Source organism: Telopea speciosissima, chromosome 9 (assembly GCF_018873765.1).
Source record: "Telopea speciosissima isolate NSW1024214 ecotype Mountain lineage chromosome 9, Tspe_v1, whole genome shotgun sequence".
In the NCBI taxonomy this organism is placed as follows: domain Eukaryota; kingdom Viridiplantae; phylum Streptophyta; class Magnoliopsida; order Proteales; family Proteaceae; genus Telopea; species Telopea speciosissima.
In genome coordinates, this window is record NC_057924.1 from 55,691,307 (window position 1) to 55,710,981 (window position 19,675).

A 19,675-nucleotide genomic window follows, 5' to 3' on the forward strand; every position below is an offset into this window, starting at 1 on the left:
TGATGATTTTCTATGTACATTGAACAGGAGTCATTGGATAATCGGTAACTGGTAGATGGTATTTGTCGGATAGTTAATATTCGTATGCTAAACGAATCGAACCGGATAATATCTGGAATCCATTTAAGAAATCGAATTCGAATTTGATACCATTCTATATATCCGGTCGGTTAAACGGATCAGATTCGGATGATGGATTGTTAAACGAATTCGAATTCGGATAGTACCCTATTCGATTGGAATTCGATCCGTTTACATCTCTAGTTTTTACTTAATATGGGGTTAGTAATGGTTTGAAACCTTCTATCGCCTGGAAATCCATTTAGTGATACTGTAATATACTACAGAAGGGGAAATAAGTTTTCTCGATCTTGGGACCAAACTGATCCTAATTTGTTTGGTTTTAACTCCAACAATTTTATTTTGTGCATAAAGTATGGAAAAAAAAAAAAAAAAAAAGATAAACTTTTAGGAATCAAATGAGGTTGAAGCTAGTATTCGTCAATTTTCATTAGCTTGTCTTAAGCCAAAGAATTAGATTTGGATTAGATTATTGCTTTTTTTTTTGGTAAAGGGATTAGATTATTGCTTACCCCAATGCTGTTGGTGTGATTGAAGTGATTAAAGGATTTCATATTATCTTTGAATTGCAGGCTTTATAATTCGTAGATGGGTATTCAGAATTTTTTTTTTTTTGGATCGGTAAATCAAATTTATATAGAAGAAAAAAAAGGCGGAGTATACGAAGGAAAGAGCATACAAAAGTCTACGAAACCCATATATAGGGGTATAAATGAATAGTCGAAATACGTTTCCGTATCCATGTCCATATCCGTTTAGCATTATTTGAATCCGTTCGATAGCTAATCGGATGCGGATACGGATAGGCTATAGCTATCCGAAAAGCTATATTTACATGTAAATGGATAAAATATCCAATCCGTATCTGTTTAGCACTATCCGAATCCATCCGATAGCTAATCAGATGCGGATGTGGATATAGCACTATCCGAGCCAAATCCGATCCGTTTACAATCCTACCCATATAGCTCAATAGAAAAGCATTCACCGCCCAATTATCAATAATCCAGAAGTTCCGAGAAATTCTCAATCATCCAAAAGCATTCAGATTATTTTATCCTTCTTGTGCTCATTTTTTATCATTCCTTATTTGCTTATAAAATGGTATCCCAATCTTACTTATGTGAACGGAGCAAACGTAAACACGAATAATTCGTCAAAATTGGGTATATGATTGAATTTGACTTTGTCATATGGTTAATCCGCATGGGACACGACCTATCTATATAGTTGAAAGTCATGGAATCATCAGTTATGTGACCAAAATCGATTGGAGGTGTGTGATTAAGCTAGGCAATACATTCAAATTGATCTACTTCCGTCGGACCTGAGTCTTCATCTCTCTCAGTTCTTCTCTTGGAACACAACGTCTACTCTTCTCGTTCATCCATCATTTTCTGTGGGCTCCATCACTACTACTACCTTTGTTGGTAGTTCCGTCACATGATTTGACATGTGGCTAATCCAAGAGAGACCCAAGCTATATTTATAGTTGTATAAGATCATATCACGCAAGAGTAGGAGAATAATTACCTTCTACTCTTGCGTGATATATATGGTCTTATAAGTTGGAAGCCATGTCCATGGAATCATCAGCTATGTGGCCAAAATCAATTGGGTGTGTGTGATTAAGCTAGGCAACACATTCAAATCGATCTACTTCCACCAGACCAAAGTCTTCGTCTCCCATCTTATTCTCTCTCTCTCTTTGCCGGACCACCACAGCTTCTGTTGAAACCATCACCACCACTCTTGTTGCTAGGGTTGAATTTTTCAGAGTTGATCCAAAAACCCAACTGCTATTTATAGGTTTAAGATTTGTGGATAAACTTAATTACTCCCTCCAACTCATCATCTAACCATTTGGTCATCTATAAGTAATTTACTCTCTCTTTTCCAAACTTACTTATCAAGATAAACTCATTAGCTAATTAAGGGAGACAATGGGGAAGTTCTATACCTTATTTTCCTTTCTAGTTCTTTTGATCATCTCCATACAGAAGGTTTTAGCTCTACCAACATTGCCTCTTCATACAAATTCAAGATGGATTATGGATGAAGATGAGAAAAGAGTGAAGCTAGCTTGTGTGAATTGGGCTGGACACCTTTTAATGGTGCCTGAAGGTCTAAGTAAGCAACCTTTGGATAAAATATCAAAGAAGATTGCTTCCATGGGATTCAATTGTGTTAGGCTAACATGGCCAATATTCATGGTTACAAACCAGACCTTATCCTCCATGACTGCACGTGAGTCCTTCCTAAGTGCCAACCTTGTCGAATCAGTCGCTGGCATGCAAGTCAATAATCCATCTTTGCTTAATATCACAGTTGTGCAAGTTTTCCAGGCAAGCCCAACTTTCCGTATTTATTTTTCCCTTCGCACCATAATTGCCCCTTTTCTTATTCTTAAAAGTTCGTTAAGACGGTGATGTCAAATTAGGGATTTAAGTTTGGTCCTGTCGGCTCGAGCCCGCTCTGAGCCCGAACAGGGTTTGAGCTGGATTTTTCAACCCTGAGAGAGGGTTAGGATTGAAATGAGACACATGTGATTTGAGTATTGGTTTGTTTCATACTCAGGGCCAACCCAGCCCGATAAGGGTCAATCAGGGCTGGGTTGGGCTGGGCTGAGATATCTCAGCCCGACCTAGGGCTGGGTTTTAAAAAACCCGGCTCAACCCGACCCTGTTTCACCCCTATATAAAATGGTTTTTAAAAATAAGTTGAAAGTAATTAGTTGATCCTTTAGGGGAATCAATAAGAAAATCCGTTTTATATTTGATGTTGGAAGACTTCTTATTATGTTCTACCAAAAAAATAAATAAATAAACTTGTTAGTATGACTTCTACAGGAAGTGGTTAAGAACCTTGAGGAGAACAATGTGATGGTGATATTAGACAACCATGTAAGCAAACCAATGTGGTGTTGTGACAAATATGATGGCAATGGCTTCTTCGGTGACCGCTACTTCAATCCAAGCGTCTGGCTTGAGGGTTGGAACAAAATTGCCACATTGTTCAATGGTGTTCACAATGTCGTCGGCATGAGCTTGAGGAATGAGTTGCGAGGACCTGGGACGAATGTTAGCGTTTGGTACAAGTAAGTTTATCACATTTCCAAATTTTAACATAATTTTAAGTCTTTAGGTGAGGATGGGCCTTGGTAAATGTTGCTCCATTAATTGTGATCAAGTGGTCAAGGGTTTGAGTCTGGAAACAGTCTTTCTGCGAAAGTAGGGGTGAGGATGCGTACATTATGTACCTCCCCAGACCCCACAATGGCGGGAGCCTTGTGTACTGGATACTCCCTTTTTTTTAATTCTTTAGGTATAAATTCATGCATTCTTCAAATTTTCCATTTAGAAAAAAATTTGGTGACCAATTAGTTGTTCACAATGATTTAAACCTTAGTGAGGCAAATTGTAAATCGGCTAATCCACCTTAGAATTGAGATGAGTCAAATTTTGTTAAAAATTGCTTAATATCTACGACTCCTAAAAGAAAATTTGATTATTTTTATTTCGTTCCCTTAATGAAGTACTTAATTACCCATAACTTTACACCTAATATAGCAAGATTATGATTGTTTTGTAAAGAAATTCTTTATTTGTGGGACACATTAATGTAATATTATATACCTCATTATTAGGCTAAAAGTACATTTAATCATTTATATATAGCTTTATTGTCCTTGGTTTTGTTATTTATCTATCAAAAGTTGTTATGAAACAAATTGTAACTCTAAAATCCATAATTTCAAGTAATTTTCTCTAGTACATTATTAATATTAATACATCTTGAAATCATTGTTAAATGAAAAAAAATAACCCTAGACTTACTTATAAAATTGAAAATTGAATGCTTAGAAAATAAAAAAGAGTAAATAAAGTAGACATTTATGCAACTTTACCTATAGTATTGATACATAATTTGATTTTTCTGGAGAGGGATTTAATTTTATGAATATAATAAACAATTCAACTTTGATAGCCTTAGAGGAAACTGTTGAAAAAGCTTGCATAAAAATCCTAACATGATTGGGGTATACGATAGATATAACATTTAATTTTAAACTTGAAATGAGATTAACACAAGAGGGAATCTTCCCATCCAGCCAGCAATTTGATGAACATGACCCATAAAAGGCAAACCATACAGAGAGGGTTTTTTTTTTTTTTTTTGGGTAGAAGAGAGGCATCTCTACATGACCTAAAAAGGAGTCACATTTGTCCAAAAGTTAGCTTTTATATGATTCTATTTAGGTAATTATAGGTTATAAAAAATATGGGAGAAAGAATGTCACCTGATCGTGCATTGTGGTGCGCTGCGCTGGCCTCTACATCTAGACATAGGGATGCGTGAAATGATTGGTGCGCCCCTGATGATTTTTGCCTTTCAATGGGTGCACTAGTCATTTCGTGCACCCCTGTGTCTGAATGCAGGGGCACGCCACAATGTGCGACGGGGTGGCTCTCCTTTTCCCAAAAGATATTTATAATTTATTATATAAAGCTGATCGATTGCCAATAAAATTATAACATAACTGCATATTTGCATATGTTATTTTATCTGTTATACTTTAAATGTAGGTCACTATTCAGTACAAAATACTAAAACTAAGCTAAATATTTTATGGGAAGTAGTTTTCTGTACGGGAGTGTGGCCTACACCAGCACTCCCATGTGTCTATCTCTCTCCTCCTTAAAACAAGGAGGTGTCTGTCTCTCTCCTCCTTAAAACAAGGGGGGCAGAGATGTCTTTTCACATGGGGAGGAGAGAGATAGACTCATGGGAGTGCTGGCGTAGGCCACACTCCTGGACAGAGAACTTTTTCCTGTATTTTATTTTTAAATTTTAAGAATATTTTTTATTTCTTTTTGGACCAAAGTTTATTTCTTCCATTCAAGGTACTAGTTAGCCTCGATCGATTATCTAATTACTTGATCATATGATGTATTTAATCTTGATTAAATTATGTCTGAATTTCTACATGGCTAATAATAAAGGTTGGTTTGCATTCATGTTTTTATGCCGATTCTCATGCAAGTTATTGTCTCAAGGAGTCATAAAAAAATAAATTAAATTACCTCTTATCAGTGAAAAAAGTATTTTTTTTTAAATTAAATATAATCTATGTGCATTGCACATACCAAATCTATTTGTAATGCACATACCAAATCTATTTGTTTGAATCTGTACCAAAAAAAAAAAAAAATCGATTTGTTTGAATAATCAAATATATTTTAAAAGATTTGGAAGAACGAATAAGCAAATTGAAGAATACTCTAATGATTAGAACGAACAAATCGATCTTGTTGCAGAAGAAATGCAAAGAGGAAGAGAAATCGCACATACACATAAGACACGATTTACGTGATTCACCCATAAGAAGGAAGGCTACATCCACGGCTGAGTCATAGATTGAATCCACTATTTCTATGAAGCAAATACAAACCCACACTCTCTCATATCTCAAAGAGATGACTACAATATATAAGAAAACCCTAACTTAGAAAGTACAAAATTGTCCCTAGAGACTCATCCGGTCTGGTTTGGACCTGAACCAACATAGGGCGAAATACATATCAAATCGAAAATCTTGACAAACTCTACAGTCCGCCGAAGATCTTGCTATAGTATGCACTTTTTGGCAATTCTGGCGCGTTTTGAAGGCGAAACGGTCCGCCAAAGAATCAGAACACTTTCCAGACTGAGATCAGGCTTCACCAATAACAATAACCACCATATATGTATGGATCTTTTCCTTACATTCTCAATGGTCTTAGCTCTTTGAACAAAGTGAGGTCTCCAAGTAACTCTTCAAGGTCCACATGTTAGATTGAGAATGCTTCATTAGTTGCATTATCCCCTCCCCCTTCAATCTAAATTTATACTGCAATGATCACCGCCCACCGTAAAACTGACAAACTAATGCTGTTCCATCTTCTTTGTTAATAGTTTCATGCAAAAAGGAGCAGAAGTAGTACATGATGCAAACCCTAATGTTCTTGTTATTCTCTCGGGTCTTGACTTTGATAAAGATTTGGGAATGCTTAAGAATCAACAAGTGACTGTTTCTTTCAAGAAAAAGCTTGTATTTGAGGTTCATTGGTACAGTTTTGCTGCTTCTAATGATTGGAAGAATGGAAACCCCAATGATGTATGTGGAAGTCAGGTTCAAATTATAAAGGATCAAGCATTCTATCTATTGGATCAAGGGTATCCATTGTTTATGAGTGAATGGGGTATAAATCTTGGGGGAAATAATGTTGGTGATAACAGATTCGCGAGCTGTGCTTTTGCTCTTATAGCTGAACTTGACTTAGATTGGGCTTACTGGTCACTTATGGGAAGTTATTACTATAGAGAGCATATTATGGCATTGGATGAAAGCTATGCTGTTTTGGGTTGGGATTGGGCAGAGGTTCGGAACCCAAGCTTCATGCAAAGACTTTCTTCTATACAATCCCCTTTCCGAGGTATGCTTTTCTTTTTTCTTTTTTTTGGATAAGTAAATTATATTAAAAAACATGAAAAAGGAAAAAAAAATTAAGGGCTGATGTTCTTTGTGCAACAGCACAGGTTGAGCCCAGACACATGGGTTAATCATTCAGGGGGGTGGGGTGGTCATTTCGCCCACTCCAATGTGTTTGGGCGCAGCTTGTGCCCCCGGCACGGAGAAAATTTGGCAAAAAATTAAATATTCAAAAAAATAGGCAGCCACCTAGAAATTTAGGGGTGTCAATTCTAGTCCCGGCCATGCAGACCCGACCGTGCCCGCTTGGCTAAAGCCCGGCCCGGCCCGGCCCATTTGCTAAATGTGTTGAGCAGTCCCGTTGTGGGGTCCTAGCCCGTCGAGTGCCCGATTGACCCAACCTAACCCGACCAGGTCCATCCCAACCTAGCCCAACCCTTTAGGCTTTTTTTTTCAATAATTCTCAAAGGTCAGTGAACCCAACCATCAAGTTTGGAAAGGTAAACATTGCTAGTTCCAACATGATTCATGCATCCCATGGGATCCTATTTTTGATTTCCATCATACCATTGAAGAAAATCCATCAGATGTTTTAATCCATTTACGAACCATTCATGAATCAATATCAACCAAACATAAAAAACTCATGGAACATCCATCTTCTGGTTCTTATATGCGCCAAATTTGTTGATAGTCATTCAAACATAGATCCATCTTCTATGACAATTCTCTCAATGCATTGTTTTCATTCATTTCTTCCTATATTTGTATCTTGGGGGTTTTTTTCACTCATAGTTATTAAGGCTACAATATTTGAAGCTCGTTTAAATTTAAACAGGCCCATATCCCAGTTTTGCACTTCTTAAAGCCCGATTACACTAACCCAATCATAGCAAACAAGCCCGACCGAGCCCAACCGGTTGACACCCTATAGAACTCCTTTCGACCTATCTTTTCAATCCCATGATCTCCATGCAAAAGCTTCTTAATTATTTGATTTACCATCTATTAATTTTTGTATGTGATGCAGGACCGGGTCTTTCAGATCAAGAACAATATGATGTAATTTACCATCCATTAACGGGATTGTGCATCCCTAAGAATCCAGATGCACCACCAGTATATCCTGTTAAGTTAGGTTCTTGTGTTCAACCTGAAGCTTGGACTTATACACCTGAAAAGAATCTGCAAATTAAAGATGCATACTATTGCTTACATGCTGATGGAGAAGGTAAACCTATTAAGTATGGAACTGATAGTGATTGCAAAAACCCGAATGCCAAATGGGAGAGAATAAGCAACTCCAAATTCCATTTCTCAACAATGGTTGGCAATACTACCTTGTGCTTGGATATAGACTCTAACAACACCATTGTCACAAATCAATGTAAATGCTTGACTGGTTCATGTGAACCTGCGATTCAATGGTTCCATATTATCCCTAGTACCATTCCCTATGATTCTTAGGATGTACCTTTAGAAATCCACTTTAATAAAACAAATACAACAGAATTGTAATAAATCACATTGAGATTTCTAGTAAAAGAATTTTGTCTACGTACATGCATATATTGCAAGCATTGTTATTACCAACATTTCTTTGTAAATTGCTATTAGTGTTTTCAATTAGAAAGGAATACTCTTCATGTAATTATGTATGGTTACAATGAGTTTTCACCATCGGATGTGAATAATATAAAACAATGAATAATTACATCATTGATCCTTACACAAATTTCATTATATTTGTTTGTCATGGCTATGAATGAGATGTCATGAGTGAGAGAGGGAGAGAGAGACCTGTTGAAAATTGATTATGACCCTAGCAACACGTGCATATATCACCTAACACCATAGGACACAAAATAATAGCTCTAGCAGTGATAACATAAAGAGGATTTGGATCCTCTGTGGTTTGGGGTTGATCGGCCATCGTACTATGCTCAACTCATAGGCCACCACTTGGATCAAGCAACTAATGAAGCATTCCCTGTCTGATTTTGGTGGAATGGTTCTTATTCATCGAGGGTAAAACCATCTAATTCTACCTTCGATACAGCTGATCCCTATTGATACCCGTATCATCAGCCCATAGACCGATATCGTTACTAATACCTTGATTAAGAACTTTGGAGAGAAGAGAGTGAGAAAGAGATGAAGAGGTACTTCATGGTCTCCAATAGGAGTGCAAGTTTGGTCCGCCAACCCCAAACATTTGTAAATCCACTTTGTAGAGTTTTTTATGAAGGTTGAGTTTTAGTTGGGCCTGGGCTGATACCTTGGATTGGGCCCAACCCTATATTTTTTTTTTGGTAAAGGGCCCAACCCTATATAAATTCATAAGAAATATACATATTATATGTACATATACAAGACAAGGACCATAGACTAAGTATCACAATTTACATTTAATAGATATCACTAATTTAGTATATTAAGTATTAAAATATTTTGGTTATAAATTATTTTTACTATTTTTGAATTAAAATGACAGAAAAGGACCAAACCTGGCTGAAATATTCCAACCCGATCTTTGGTTGGGCTAGGCTTTGGCTGAGCCCCAGGGAATTTGGCCCAGCCCGGTTGAAGCCCTTAGTCTCCGTTGTCATTGCCTTCGCGAGGGGGGAATGGGGGGATTGGGACAAAGAAACCTAAGAGGGCTGCCGCCGTTTTCTAAGAAGAAAGGGGGATTTGTATGGCTATGGTTAGCTTGAGAGAGAGAGAGAGAGAGAGAGATTAACATCAAAGCCGTGTTGCCAAACTAAACATAAGTCCCAACTGATATCTTCCATATGGCAATACATTTAGTCCTGAAATTTGGTACGTAAGTAGGATCTACCATTCCTTATCTGCTTATAAAATTATGGCTTAATATCAGTTATATACGTGGAAAAAAATACATATCAAAATATTATACAATTGGGTACATGATTGAATTTGACTATATGATTTAATATGTGACTAATCCATGAGGGACACAACGTATTTATATGTATGGCTCAAAGCTACCGAATCATCAGCTATGTGGACAAAATCTACTGGGGGTGTATTGCTAAGCCAGACATTATACCCATGCTACCAAATTTTTGCCAAATATAAATTCAATAAGTAAAATATCTCTTTTGGGTCTGGGTTCTCTGTGGGGAGTATGGCCCCTGCACATGTGTGGGGCCAATGAGAGTGCATTGGCATCTTTGTGGGTGGGACTTCTGCCTTTCATGCGGGGTCATTTAGCACCCCCCGCCTTTGTGTCTAAGTTAGGCAGTCCACTCCCCTACAAAGAACATTTAATTTCTCCTTCTCTCTTATAGAGAAATGAATCCCTGAAATGACTAAGATTCCAAACCCTTGGCAGCCCTCCAACCCTTTTTGCCATATAATCTCTATAGCTGTAAACGGATCGAATACGGGTCCGATATGGATCAGATGTGATTGGATCCGGATATTTCCTGCCTGGATATGGATACAAATCAAATTCACTCTCAATCCATGTCTCTCAGTTGTTTTGGTGTCATAATTCTTATTTCCTCATTCTTTAGAACCTGTTGAATCTTCAAAAACCATCAAGATCATTAGTTACTTATTTTTTTATTATTAATTGGATATCTATTCGGATTGTATAAATTTTTTTCGATTTTCTAGATTATTCGAATGAAAATTTGGATATCCCAAAATGAATACAAATACAAATCGAATTCGGATTTTTGAATATCCGGTTACATCCCTAACTTTCTCCATGGGAAATATATGGTTCTCCCCAACACCCTTTTTCTTATGCGGTTGCCGTGGAAACTACCACCACCCTCATTTGTAGCTCTGCCGGCAGCTCTTTTACCACCTCTACCAGCAAGCTAAGATAAATTTAGAAGAGTGAGTGGCATGTAAGTAGGGGTGTAAATGAATAGCCAAAATCTGTTTCCGAATCCGTGTCTGTATCCGTTTAGCACTATCCGAATCCGTCCGAAAGCTAAACGGATGTGAATATGGATATGCTATTACTATCCGAAAAGCTATATTTACATGTAAAAAGATAAAATATCCGATCCGTATCCATGTCCGTATCCGTTTAACACTATTCGAATCCGTCAGAAAGCTAATCGGATGCGGACGCGGATATAGCACTATCCGAGCTGAATCCTATCCGTTTACATCCCTACATGTAAGTAGAGATCCATTTAAATCCAAGTAAGCCCAGAACAAAAAAAAATATTCAGAAGAGTGGCTGTTATGGATTTTCGGATTCCCCAAAAACTTGATTGTTTCATAGCCAAAATTTACCTGCTATTAATAGGCTTTTAAGATCCGTTAGATCCTATTTGAATGAAACTACTCCCTCCAATTCACCAATTAAGTACCATTATATCATCTATAAGTAATCAATATAGCTCTCTTGTTCCACACTCATTAATTAGAACAAATTCTGAGGGAGAAATGGGGAAATTATACACCATATTTTCGCTTCTTGTTCTTTTGATTATCTCCAAGAAGGTGTTGGCTCTTCCTCTTCATACACATTCAAGATGGATTGTGGATGAAGATGAGAAACGAGTGAAGCTAGCTTGTGTGAATTGGGTTGGACACCTTCAGCCAATGCTGGCTGAGGGTCTAAGCAAGCAACCTTTGGATACAATATCGAAGAAGATTTTATCTATGGGATTCAATTGTGTTAGGCTTACATGGCCAACGTTCATGGTTACCAATGACAGTTTATCCTCTTTGACTGTTCGTAAATCCTTTGAGGGCTTCAACCTTCTTGAATCCATTGCTGGCCTGCAAGTCAATAATCCTTCCTTGCTTAATCTCACCGTTATACAAGCTCTTCAGGCAAGATTACTTAATTACCCTTTCTTCTTTATTTTAAGCAAATGTCCAAAATATAGGACCAACTTAGAGCATAAATCATTACCAAAAAAAAAATAAAATTTAGAGCATAAATCCAAGATTATGAAAGCAAATTCTGTCGCTCGCTAACTCTTTAGCCAGAAAGACCCTGTATGTGGCAAGTAAAACAGATTGTCCTATCTCCACTCCGTGACTTCTTGATGCTTGTAATCAGGATGCTCTGTGCTCCTCTTGCGCTCTCTTGGGATGGGGGCAGTGGATCTTATGTGGGTGGCTAGGAGTCCCAAGAACACTCCACATAGAAGGAGGACCTGATCCGGGCTCGAATAATTCGGCCCCCATATGACAGAAATAGCAACTTGAGTAGGAAATCATCTACTCAAGGATAATGAAAGAAACTTTTGGTTTAATACATAAGTTAAGGAAGTTTCTTTTATTTGAACCATTTTATATTTGAAGATGATAAAATTCTTATTATGACTTCTGCAGGAAGTGGTTAAGAACCTTGGAGCGAACAATGTGATGGTGATATTAGACAACCATGTAAGCAAACCCAGTTGGTGTTGCAACAGATATGATGGCAATGGCTTCTTCGGAGACCGCTACTTCAATCCAACCGTCTGGCTTGAGGGTTTATACAAAATTGCTACAATGTTCAATGGTGTTCACAATGTCATTGGCATGAGCCTGAGAAATGAGCTGCGAGGACCTCGGACGAATGACAGCGTTTGGTACAAGTATGTTTGTAATGCTTTAAAACTCAATGAGCCAAGTTGAAGATAAGCTAATCCACCTTAAATTGTATTGAGTATACCACATCACATGCAATTTGTCGCATCTGAGTTTTGGCCCAATGGGTCTCATGATTTCAAAACGTTTCATACTAAGTAGATGAGCCTGCTCTTTATCAATAGCTCAGGATCTCCCTCCTTAGTCGATGTGAGACTAAGTGTGTATTCTCTCACCAATCTCCCAAACCCTCTGACACTAAGTCATCTCTTGGTGGAGATCCCTCAACGATCTCCCAAGCGGATCGGTACTAATTAACCATCTGTTACATATAATTTTTATCTTCTAACATATTTTATATTTTAATTTCATTTTTGTATTCATTTATTTTAGATTGATATGTATACTGACAACTAAAGGTCTTCCATCTTCTGTGCATTAGCTTCATGCAAAAAGGAGCAGAAGTAGTACATGATGCAAACCCCAATGTTCTTGTTATTCTCTCAGGTCAAGACTTTGATAAAGACTTGGGAATGCTTAAGAGTCAACCAATTAATGTTTCTTTCAAGGGAAAGCTTGTATTTGAGGTTCATTGGTACAGTTTTGCTGCTACTAATGCCTGGTTGAATCAAAACCCTAACGATGTATGTGCAAGTCAAGTGCAGTTTTTAAGGGATCATGCATTCTTTCTTTTGGATCAAGGGTATCCATTGTTTATGAGTGAGTGGGGTGTGAATCTAAAAGGAAATGATGTAGCAGATAATCGGTACTCAAGCTGCATTTTCGCTCTTACTGCTGAGTTAGACTTAGATTGGGCATTGTGGACACTTATGGGCAGTAATTACTATAGAGAAAATGTTATGGCAATGAATGAATACTATGGTGTCTTGAATTGGGACTGGTCAGAAATCCGAAACCCAAGCTTCATGCAAAGGCTTGCTGCTCTACAGTCTCCTTTCCGAGGTTTGTTATCTTTGTTGAAAAAACAAATCCTAACTCGATGCAGAAAAGAATGGAAATCGCAAATAACAATCACACAATGAACACAAGGATTTACGTTGTTCGATAAGATTGCCTACGTACACTGTGAGATGAGATCTGATTCATTATCAATAGAGGTGTCAATGGGTCGGGCTTGGTCTTAACAATGGGCCGGGCTTGGTCTTAACCCTGGCCCAACCCTAGCAGCCTTAACTTAATCCCAAGCCCAGCCCGACCCTGCCAGGGCCATGTATACCCTCAACCCAGCCCAGCCAGACCCTGATTGGCCATAATGGCCAATTGAATAGTGAAATTAACAAAGCCCATTATGGCATCACAGCCCACTTGATATATATTAATGTACATCAAATCCCCAGGTTGGGATGGCCAGGTTTTTTTGACACCCCTAACCATCAATGGAGAATAGGGCTACAGTCGCTTGTCCTCACATCTCTCTCAGATTTTGCTGCAAAGAAAGAACCCTAAGTACATATTTATAGTGAAACCTATACAGGAATTTCTGACCTTAAAACGTACTACTTCTTAATGGCCCTTCAGAATCAACCCACGTTCCAAGCTACGGAATACAAGACACTGTACCCCCAACAATCTTGTCAATCTTCTAATCACCATAGAAAATCTTGATATTTGATTTATCATCTATTATTTTTTTATTATTTATTTTTTGTGTGGTGTAGGTATGGGTCTTTCTGATCATGAACAATATGATGTAATTTACCATCCACTCACGGGATTGTGTATCCCTATGAATCCTGATGCACCACCAGTATTTCCTGTTAAGTTAGGTTCTTGTGTCCAACCTGAAGCTTGGACCTATACACTTGAAAAGAATCTGCAAATTAAGGATGCATACTACTGCCTAAAAGCTGATGGAGAAGGTAAACCTGTCAAGTTTGGAACTGATAGTGATTGCAAAAGTTCGAATGCCAAATGGGAGAGAATAACAAGCTCCAAGTTTCATTTCTCAACAATGGTTAACAATACTACCTTGTGCTTGGATATAGACTCTAACAACACCATTGTCACAAATAAATGTAAATGCTTGACTGGATCATGTGAACCTGCAACTCAGTGGTTCCATATCATCCCTAGTACCATTCGCTATGATTCCTAGGATTTACACCAGAAAAGCACCTTCATAAACAAATCCAAGAGAATTACAATCCTTAATGTAATCCAATTTTGATATTTCTAGTAAAATAATACTGTTTAGATATTTTGCAGGCACTGTTGTTAATTACCAACATTTCTTTGTTAAATTCTTACTATATTTTTATTTACAAAATTCAACGTCTGAATGACATCTCGATAGGTGTATTTAGAACATGTAACTTTCTTTTGATTGCCCCTTATTTTATTTCTAAAATATTTTTAAGTCGGGTAAAAAAAAAAAGATTTCAAAAGAATTTATAAGTGTACTTATCATTATATCATTTTCATAGTTGTCATTGTCTCGCACACTTTTCAATTGCATATATGAAATGAGTGATTTTACCTTCGTTGATATAAAAACTATGTTATACTAGGAGGACAAATAAATAACTAAGGTTACAAATTATTTGACTCTTTAACGGGGTGTTTCCCCATGTAATAATTATGCATGGTTACAATGAACTGTGATGTGGACCATGTATGACAAAGGATAATGACATTATTTCACAAATTTGTATACTACCATTTTACACCTTTAGGATAAAGAAAATTGTCTCCTATTGTACGGAAGAGTGGAAATTTGTAAAGTTACAGTCTCACTGTTACAACAATGATTACACAGAGTAAACCACTATAGAAGTGCTTAGGTTGAATACCAAAAATAAAAATTAAATAAATAATAGAAGAAAGTTTTGAGTTTAGAAAATTATGATGCTCAAAGAGTCAATCAACTGTCATGAAATTATTCTTAATTTCCAAATGCCCTACCTAACAAGGTTTCCAATGCTTAAAGTTACTACATGACATGTTTAATTGTTTATACTAACAACAATAGTTGGAAAAACAAGTTTTTCAACTAGACTCACCTAGCTCAAAATTTGGTGACTCGATCGAATCAAATGTAGTCATGTGGGTGGATTAATTTTTTTTTTTTTTATTTTTTTTATTTTTTTTAAAGATAATATGATATAATATATGAGATTGTATATTATAAAAATAAAAAAAAAATTTCCTTTGCTATAAAGTGTACGATCAGTGTTCTCACCAACATTGATGATATTTGTTGGTCATGACTTCGAGAGTATGCATGAGAGACTTTATGAGTTGAGACTTGAGAGAAGGAGAGACACTTTTTGATTAAGATTGGTTGTCTTCATAGGTTTCTAACTTAATTTGGCACGATATGTGCAAGATCAACAAAACACAAAAGAAAACAAGCACATACACAAAAGAAGAGAGGTAAGAGATTTATGTGGTTCGCCAAAACCGCCCATGTCCATGAAGTGAGATCCAAATTTCACTATGAATCAAGAGAAAAGAAAATAGTACAACCCTTAAGATTCGATACCCAAACCCAAGTATCCATGTATACCCTTCTCTCATCTCTCATTCACTCTAAATCTTCACCTTGGCTCCTTGCTTTGTCCTTGTACACATGTTGCACCCACATTGTACCTCTTGGACTCTGAGTTGGATCCTCACATCTTGGTTCCTCACTTAGACAAACACTAACTATCTTTAATAAACACCTCTATCCTTTTATAGGACTTCTTCTTTGCCTTGTAGTTTTTTCTCTTTGTAGTTTTCTCTCTCCATAGAGTAAACCCACTAACTCTCTCTCCTCCTCTACACGCCTTTTTCCAAGGTGTCTCTTGAAAGACTCCTTGCTTAATGTCTTCAATCATCGACCACTTTCATTTATTTGGAAGATCCAATCTTGTTGAAGTCTTCACTATTCCACTTACTGTGAAAACTCTACCTCCTCGAGACTCCACCTCCTTTGAAAATTCCACCACATGGAAGGCACAACTCTTTGGGTAACTCCACTTTGCAAACCTCCACTAACTCTCTTTCTTCACATGGTAGAGAAAACCCATTACACACACTTTCCCAAGTGACGCGATAGTTTCCACACTTCATAAAAGAATATGCTTGTCAACTCATATGGCACTTGCACACATGAGCTTAGACCCAACATGGCCCAACAACAACAACAAGAAGCTTCTCCACCTTGTCCATTACCATTTCTAGATCATTGAACCAAATTTTCAATCGGTCTAAATAAAAACCATCAAACCCAACACTTTTCTCACTCTTTCTCTACCCTAAATTGAGAAGAGAGTGAGGTGTAAATTAAAATCCATATTTTAATCCAAAAACGACCCATAACAAAAAATCCAGATCAGCCAAGATAAATTCAAGAGAGTTGCTTTTACAGATTTTTGGTTTTTTCCACAAGGTTTATTGTTTCGTAGCAGAATTAGTTAGCAAAAACTATATGCTATTAATAGGCCTAAGATTCGTGGGTCAATTCAAATGAAACTACTTACCTCCAACTCACCATCTAACCATTGGATCATCTCTATAAGTAATCACTCTCTCTTTTTCCAAACTCATCAAGACAAACACAGCTCATAGAGAGAGAGAGAGAGAGAGAGAGAGAGAGAGAGAAATGGAGAAGTTCTACACCTTATTTTTCCTTGTAGTAGTTCTTTTAATCATCTCCCAGAAGGTGTTGGCTCTGCCATCATTACCTCTTCATACAAATTCAAGATGGATTGTAGACGAAGATGACAAACGAGTGAAGTTAGCTTGTGTGAATTGGGCTGGACACCTTCCACCATTGCTGGCCGAAGGTCTCAGCAAGCAACCTTTGGATACAATATCAAAGAAGATTGCATCCATGGGTTTCAATTGTGTTAGGCTTACATGGCCAACTTTCATGGTTACAAATGACACCTTATCTTCTATGACTGTTCGTGAGTCCTTCCAGAGCTTAAATCTTATTGAATCCATTGCTGGCCTGCAAGTCAATAATCCCTCCTTGCTTGATATCACCGTTGTGCAAGCTCTCCAGGCAAGACAACTTATTTCCCTGTTAAATTTATTGGTCTATCTCAATCGTATAATATTATATATACATTTTTTCGTTTGTTTTTACAATGTTCTTAGCATGAACAGTCACAGGGTTGTTGGGAGAATAGTTCTAATGTGATCTAATTCGGCCCCCTGAATTTATCAAACCCCCTCTGTTTTTGCTGGGCTGGATCCTCTAGTTCCCGCCACGGCTAGAGAAAAGCCAGGTCCAGTATGATTACCCCTGATACCTTTGGTCCCCGTATATAGTCCCTCCACCCAATAGTTTTAGCTTTTGGGCCGGACATTCACATTTGTAGTAGAACAGGTTTTATCTAATCCTACTATAGGACCCTCCAGACTTGCCTATGTTAATATGTGCACGTGTACGCAGTTCCGTCCTATCTATACATGAAGGGGAGTGTTGGGAGAATAGTCTCATCGGTTACACCTGAGTTTGAACTTTTTTCTACGAAAAACAGGACATATCCACCAAATTTGGACTATAATTGAACTGCGACATACAATTATATGCAACCATGATGTAACCATTTTGGATTCTCCATTCTATTTGGGTTTTGGGCTTTTTGGCTCAGCAAATGTCAAAAAGACTTACTTTTTTTTTTTCTTTCTTTTGAGTAAGATGAAATTGTTTTTTGTAGACATTACAAGGAAGAGAGAGAGAGAGATAATCCAGTCATGGAACATAAGCTAAGGAAATTTCTTCTATCTAAATCATTGTATAGTTGCTGTTAGTAAACTTCTTATTATAACTTCTGCAGGAAGTGGTTAAGAACCTTGGGGAGAATAATGTGATGGTGATATTAGACAACCATGTAAGCAAACCTATGTGGTGTTGCAACAGATATGATGGCAATGGCTTCTTTGGCGATCGCTACTTCAATCCACGCATCTGGCTTGATGGGTTAAACAAAATTGCCACATTGTTCAATGGTGTTTCCAATGTCATCGGCATGAGCCTGAGGAATGAGTTGCGAGGACCTCGGACAAATAACACCGTTTGGTACAAGTATGTTTACATATTTCTAAATTTTTTTAAAACTAAATTTATGCCTTCACATATAAAGATTTCATGCATTGTTCAAATCTTCTATTTAGAAGAAAATTTAGAGAGTGATTAGTTGTTTGCAATGCTTTGAAACTCAAAGGACGGGTCTTGGTGCAACGGTAAGGTTGCTCCATTGTGACCAAGTGGTCATGGGTTCGAGTCTGGAAAACCTCTCTGTGAAAACATAGGGGAAGGTTGCTTACATTATAACCCTTCCTAGACCCCGCAGTGGCAGGAGCCTCATACATTGGTTACGCACCAACCTTGGTTACAACAAGATTTTCATATCTGTTGCAACACCACATGGGTTTGCTTAAACCCTTTCATACCCTTAACTTAAAGAGATTTTAGAAATAAGAGAAAGGGGTGATTAAATGAAGGTGTTATTTAGACAATCACATACCTACATATAGGGATATTCTATTGACACCCCCTAAGGTGTCAGTAGATTTGTTACCTTACTTTTTTTGCCCCTTGTTTTATTCTCTAAAGTTATTTAATAGACTTTGATGTAGGGGTAAAAAAGAGAATTTCAAAAAAATGAATGTCAACATTTAATGCACTTTCTATGTGAAATGATAGATTTACTCTAAGGTCAGTGTTAGATTTTGTACAATAAGAGTGAATTAGAGGCTGGTTCACATTCTCGTACTAGAATGGTTCTCATATATATGCTGGATGCCAATCAAATGGAATCCACACCCCTTACCCAAGGAGGAATGTATTCCATATGGCTTATAACCCTCGAGTAGGTGAAGAATAACTTTCTTCTTCTATCAAATTTAAACCTTTGAGCTAAAAATGTAGAAAATTAAAATAGCTTAAACATGACTTTATTGGAGATAACATGGATGGGTCAGATTAGGACACCTTCATTAGTTGCATCACCCACTCCACCTAAATCTAAATTTGTAATGCAATGATCAACTAATGCTCTTCCATCTTCTTTGTTAATAGCTTCATGCAAAAAGGAGCAGAAGTGGTGCACGATGCAAACCCTAATGTTCTTGTTATTCTATCTGGTAATGACCTTGATAAAGACTTGGGAATGCTTAAGAATCAACCAGTGAATGTTTCTTTCAAGGAGAAACTTGTATTTGAGATTCATTGGTACAGTTTTGCTGCCACTGGTGGTTGGAGGAATGGCAACCCCAACAATGTATGTGCAAGTCAAGTGCAGTTTTTGAGGGATCATGCATTCTTTCTATTAGATCAAGGATATCCATTGTTTATGAGCGAGTGGGGTGTGAATCTAAGAGGAGATGATGTGGCTGATAACCGATTCTCAAGTTGTGCATTCGCTCTTGCAGCTGAATTAGACTTAGATTGGGGCTTGTGGGCACTTATGGGAAGTTATTACTATAGAGAAATGGTTATAGCAATGAATGAATACTATGGTGTCTTGAATTGGGACTGGTCAGAAGTCCGGAACCCAAGCTTCATGCAGAGGCTCTCTGCTCTACAATCTCCTT

The 19,675-nt window shown here is 37.4% G+C and overlaps 2 protein-coding genes and 1 long non-coding RNA gene across 3 annotated transcripts in view; 2 read left to right on the plus strand and 1 right to left on the minus strand.

Moving 5' to 3' along the window:
• The first annotated feature begins 2,023 nt into the window (after positions 1 to 2,023).
• The window catches only part of LOC122641076 (glycosyl hydrolase 5 family protein-like), a 32,449-nt gene continuing 14,797 nt past the window's right edge, over positions 2,024 to 19,675 (plus strand). Inside the window, exon 1 of the mRNA XM_043834395.1 lies at positions 2,024 to 2,426. Within this exon, the coding sequence (XP_043690330.1) occupies positions 2,025 to 2,426 (402 nt within the window). The 5' untranslated portion in view covers position 2,024. The remainder of the gene's footprint in view (positions 2,427 to 19,675) is intronic.
• LOC122641078 lies at positions 2,176 to 18,042 on the minus strand. Its single transcript, XR_006329799.1, has 3 exons — positions 17,909 to 18,042; positions 16,930 to 17,127; positions 2,176 to 2,220 (listed from the first exon to the last, which is right to left on the minus strand). It is a non-coding gene; the product is annotated as an uncharacterized LOC122641078 (long non-coding RNA).
• LOC122641077 (glycosyl hydrolase 5 family protein-like) lies at positions 2,929 to 14,323 on the plus strand. The gene is made up of 3 exons (XM_043834396.1): positions 2,929 to 3,178; positions 6,037 to 6,557; positions 13,804 to 14,323. Exons 1-3 carry the CDS (start codon positions 2,964 to 2,966, stop codon positions 14,238 to 14,240), a joined length of 1,173 nt encoding a protein of 390 aa, XP_043690331.1. The 5' UTR covers positions 2,929 to 2,963; the 3' UTR covers positions 14,241 to 14,323.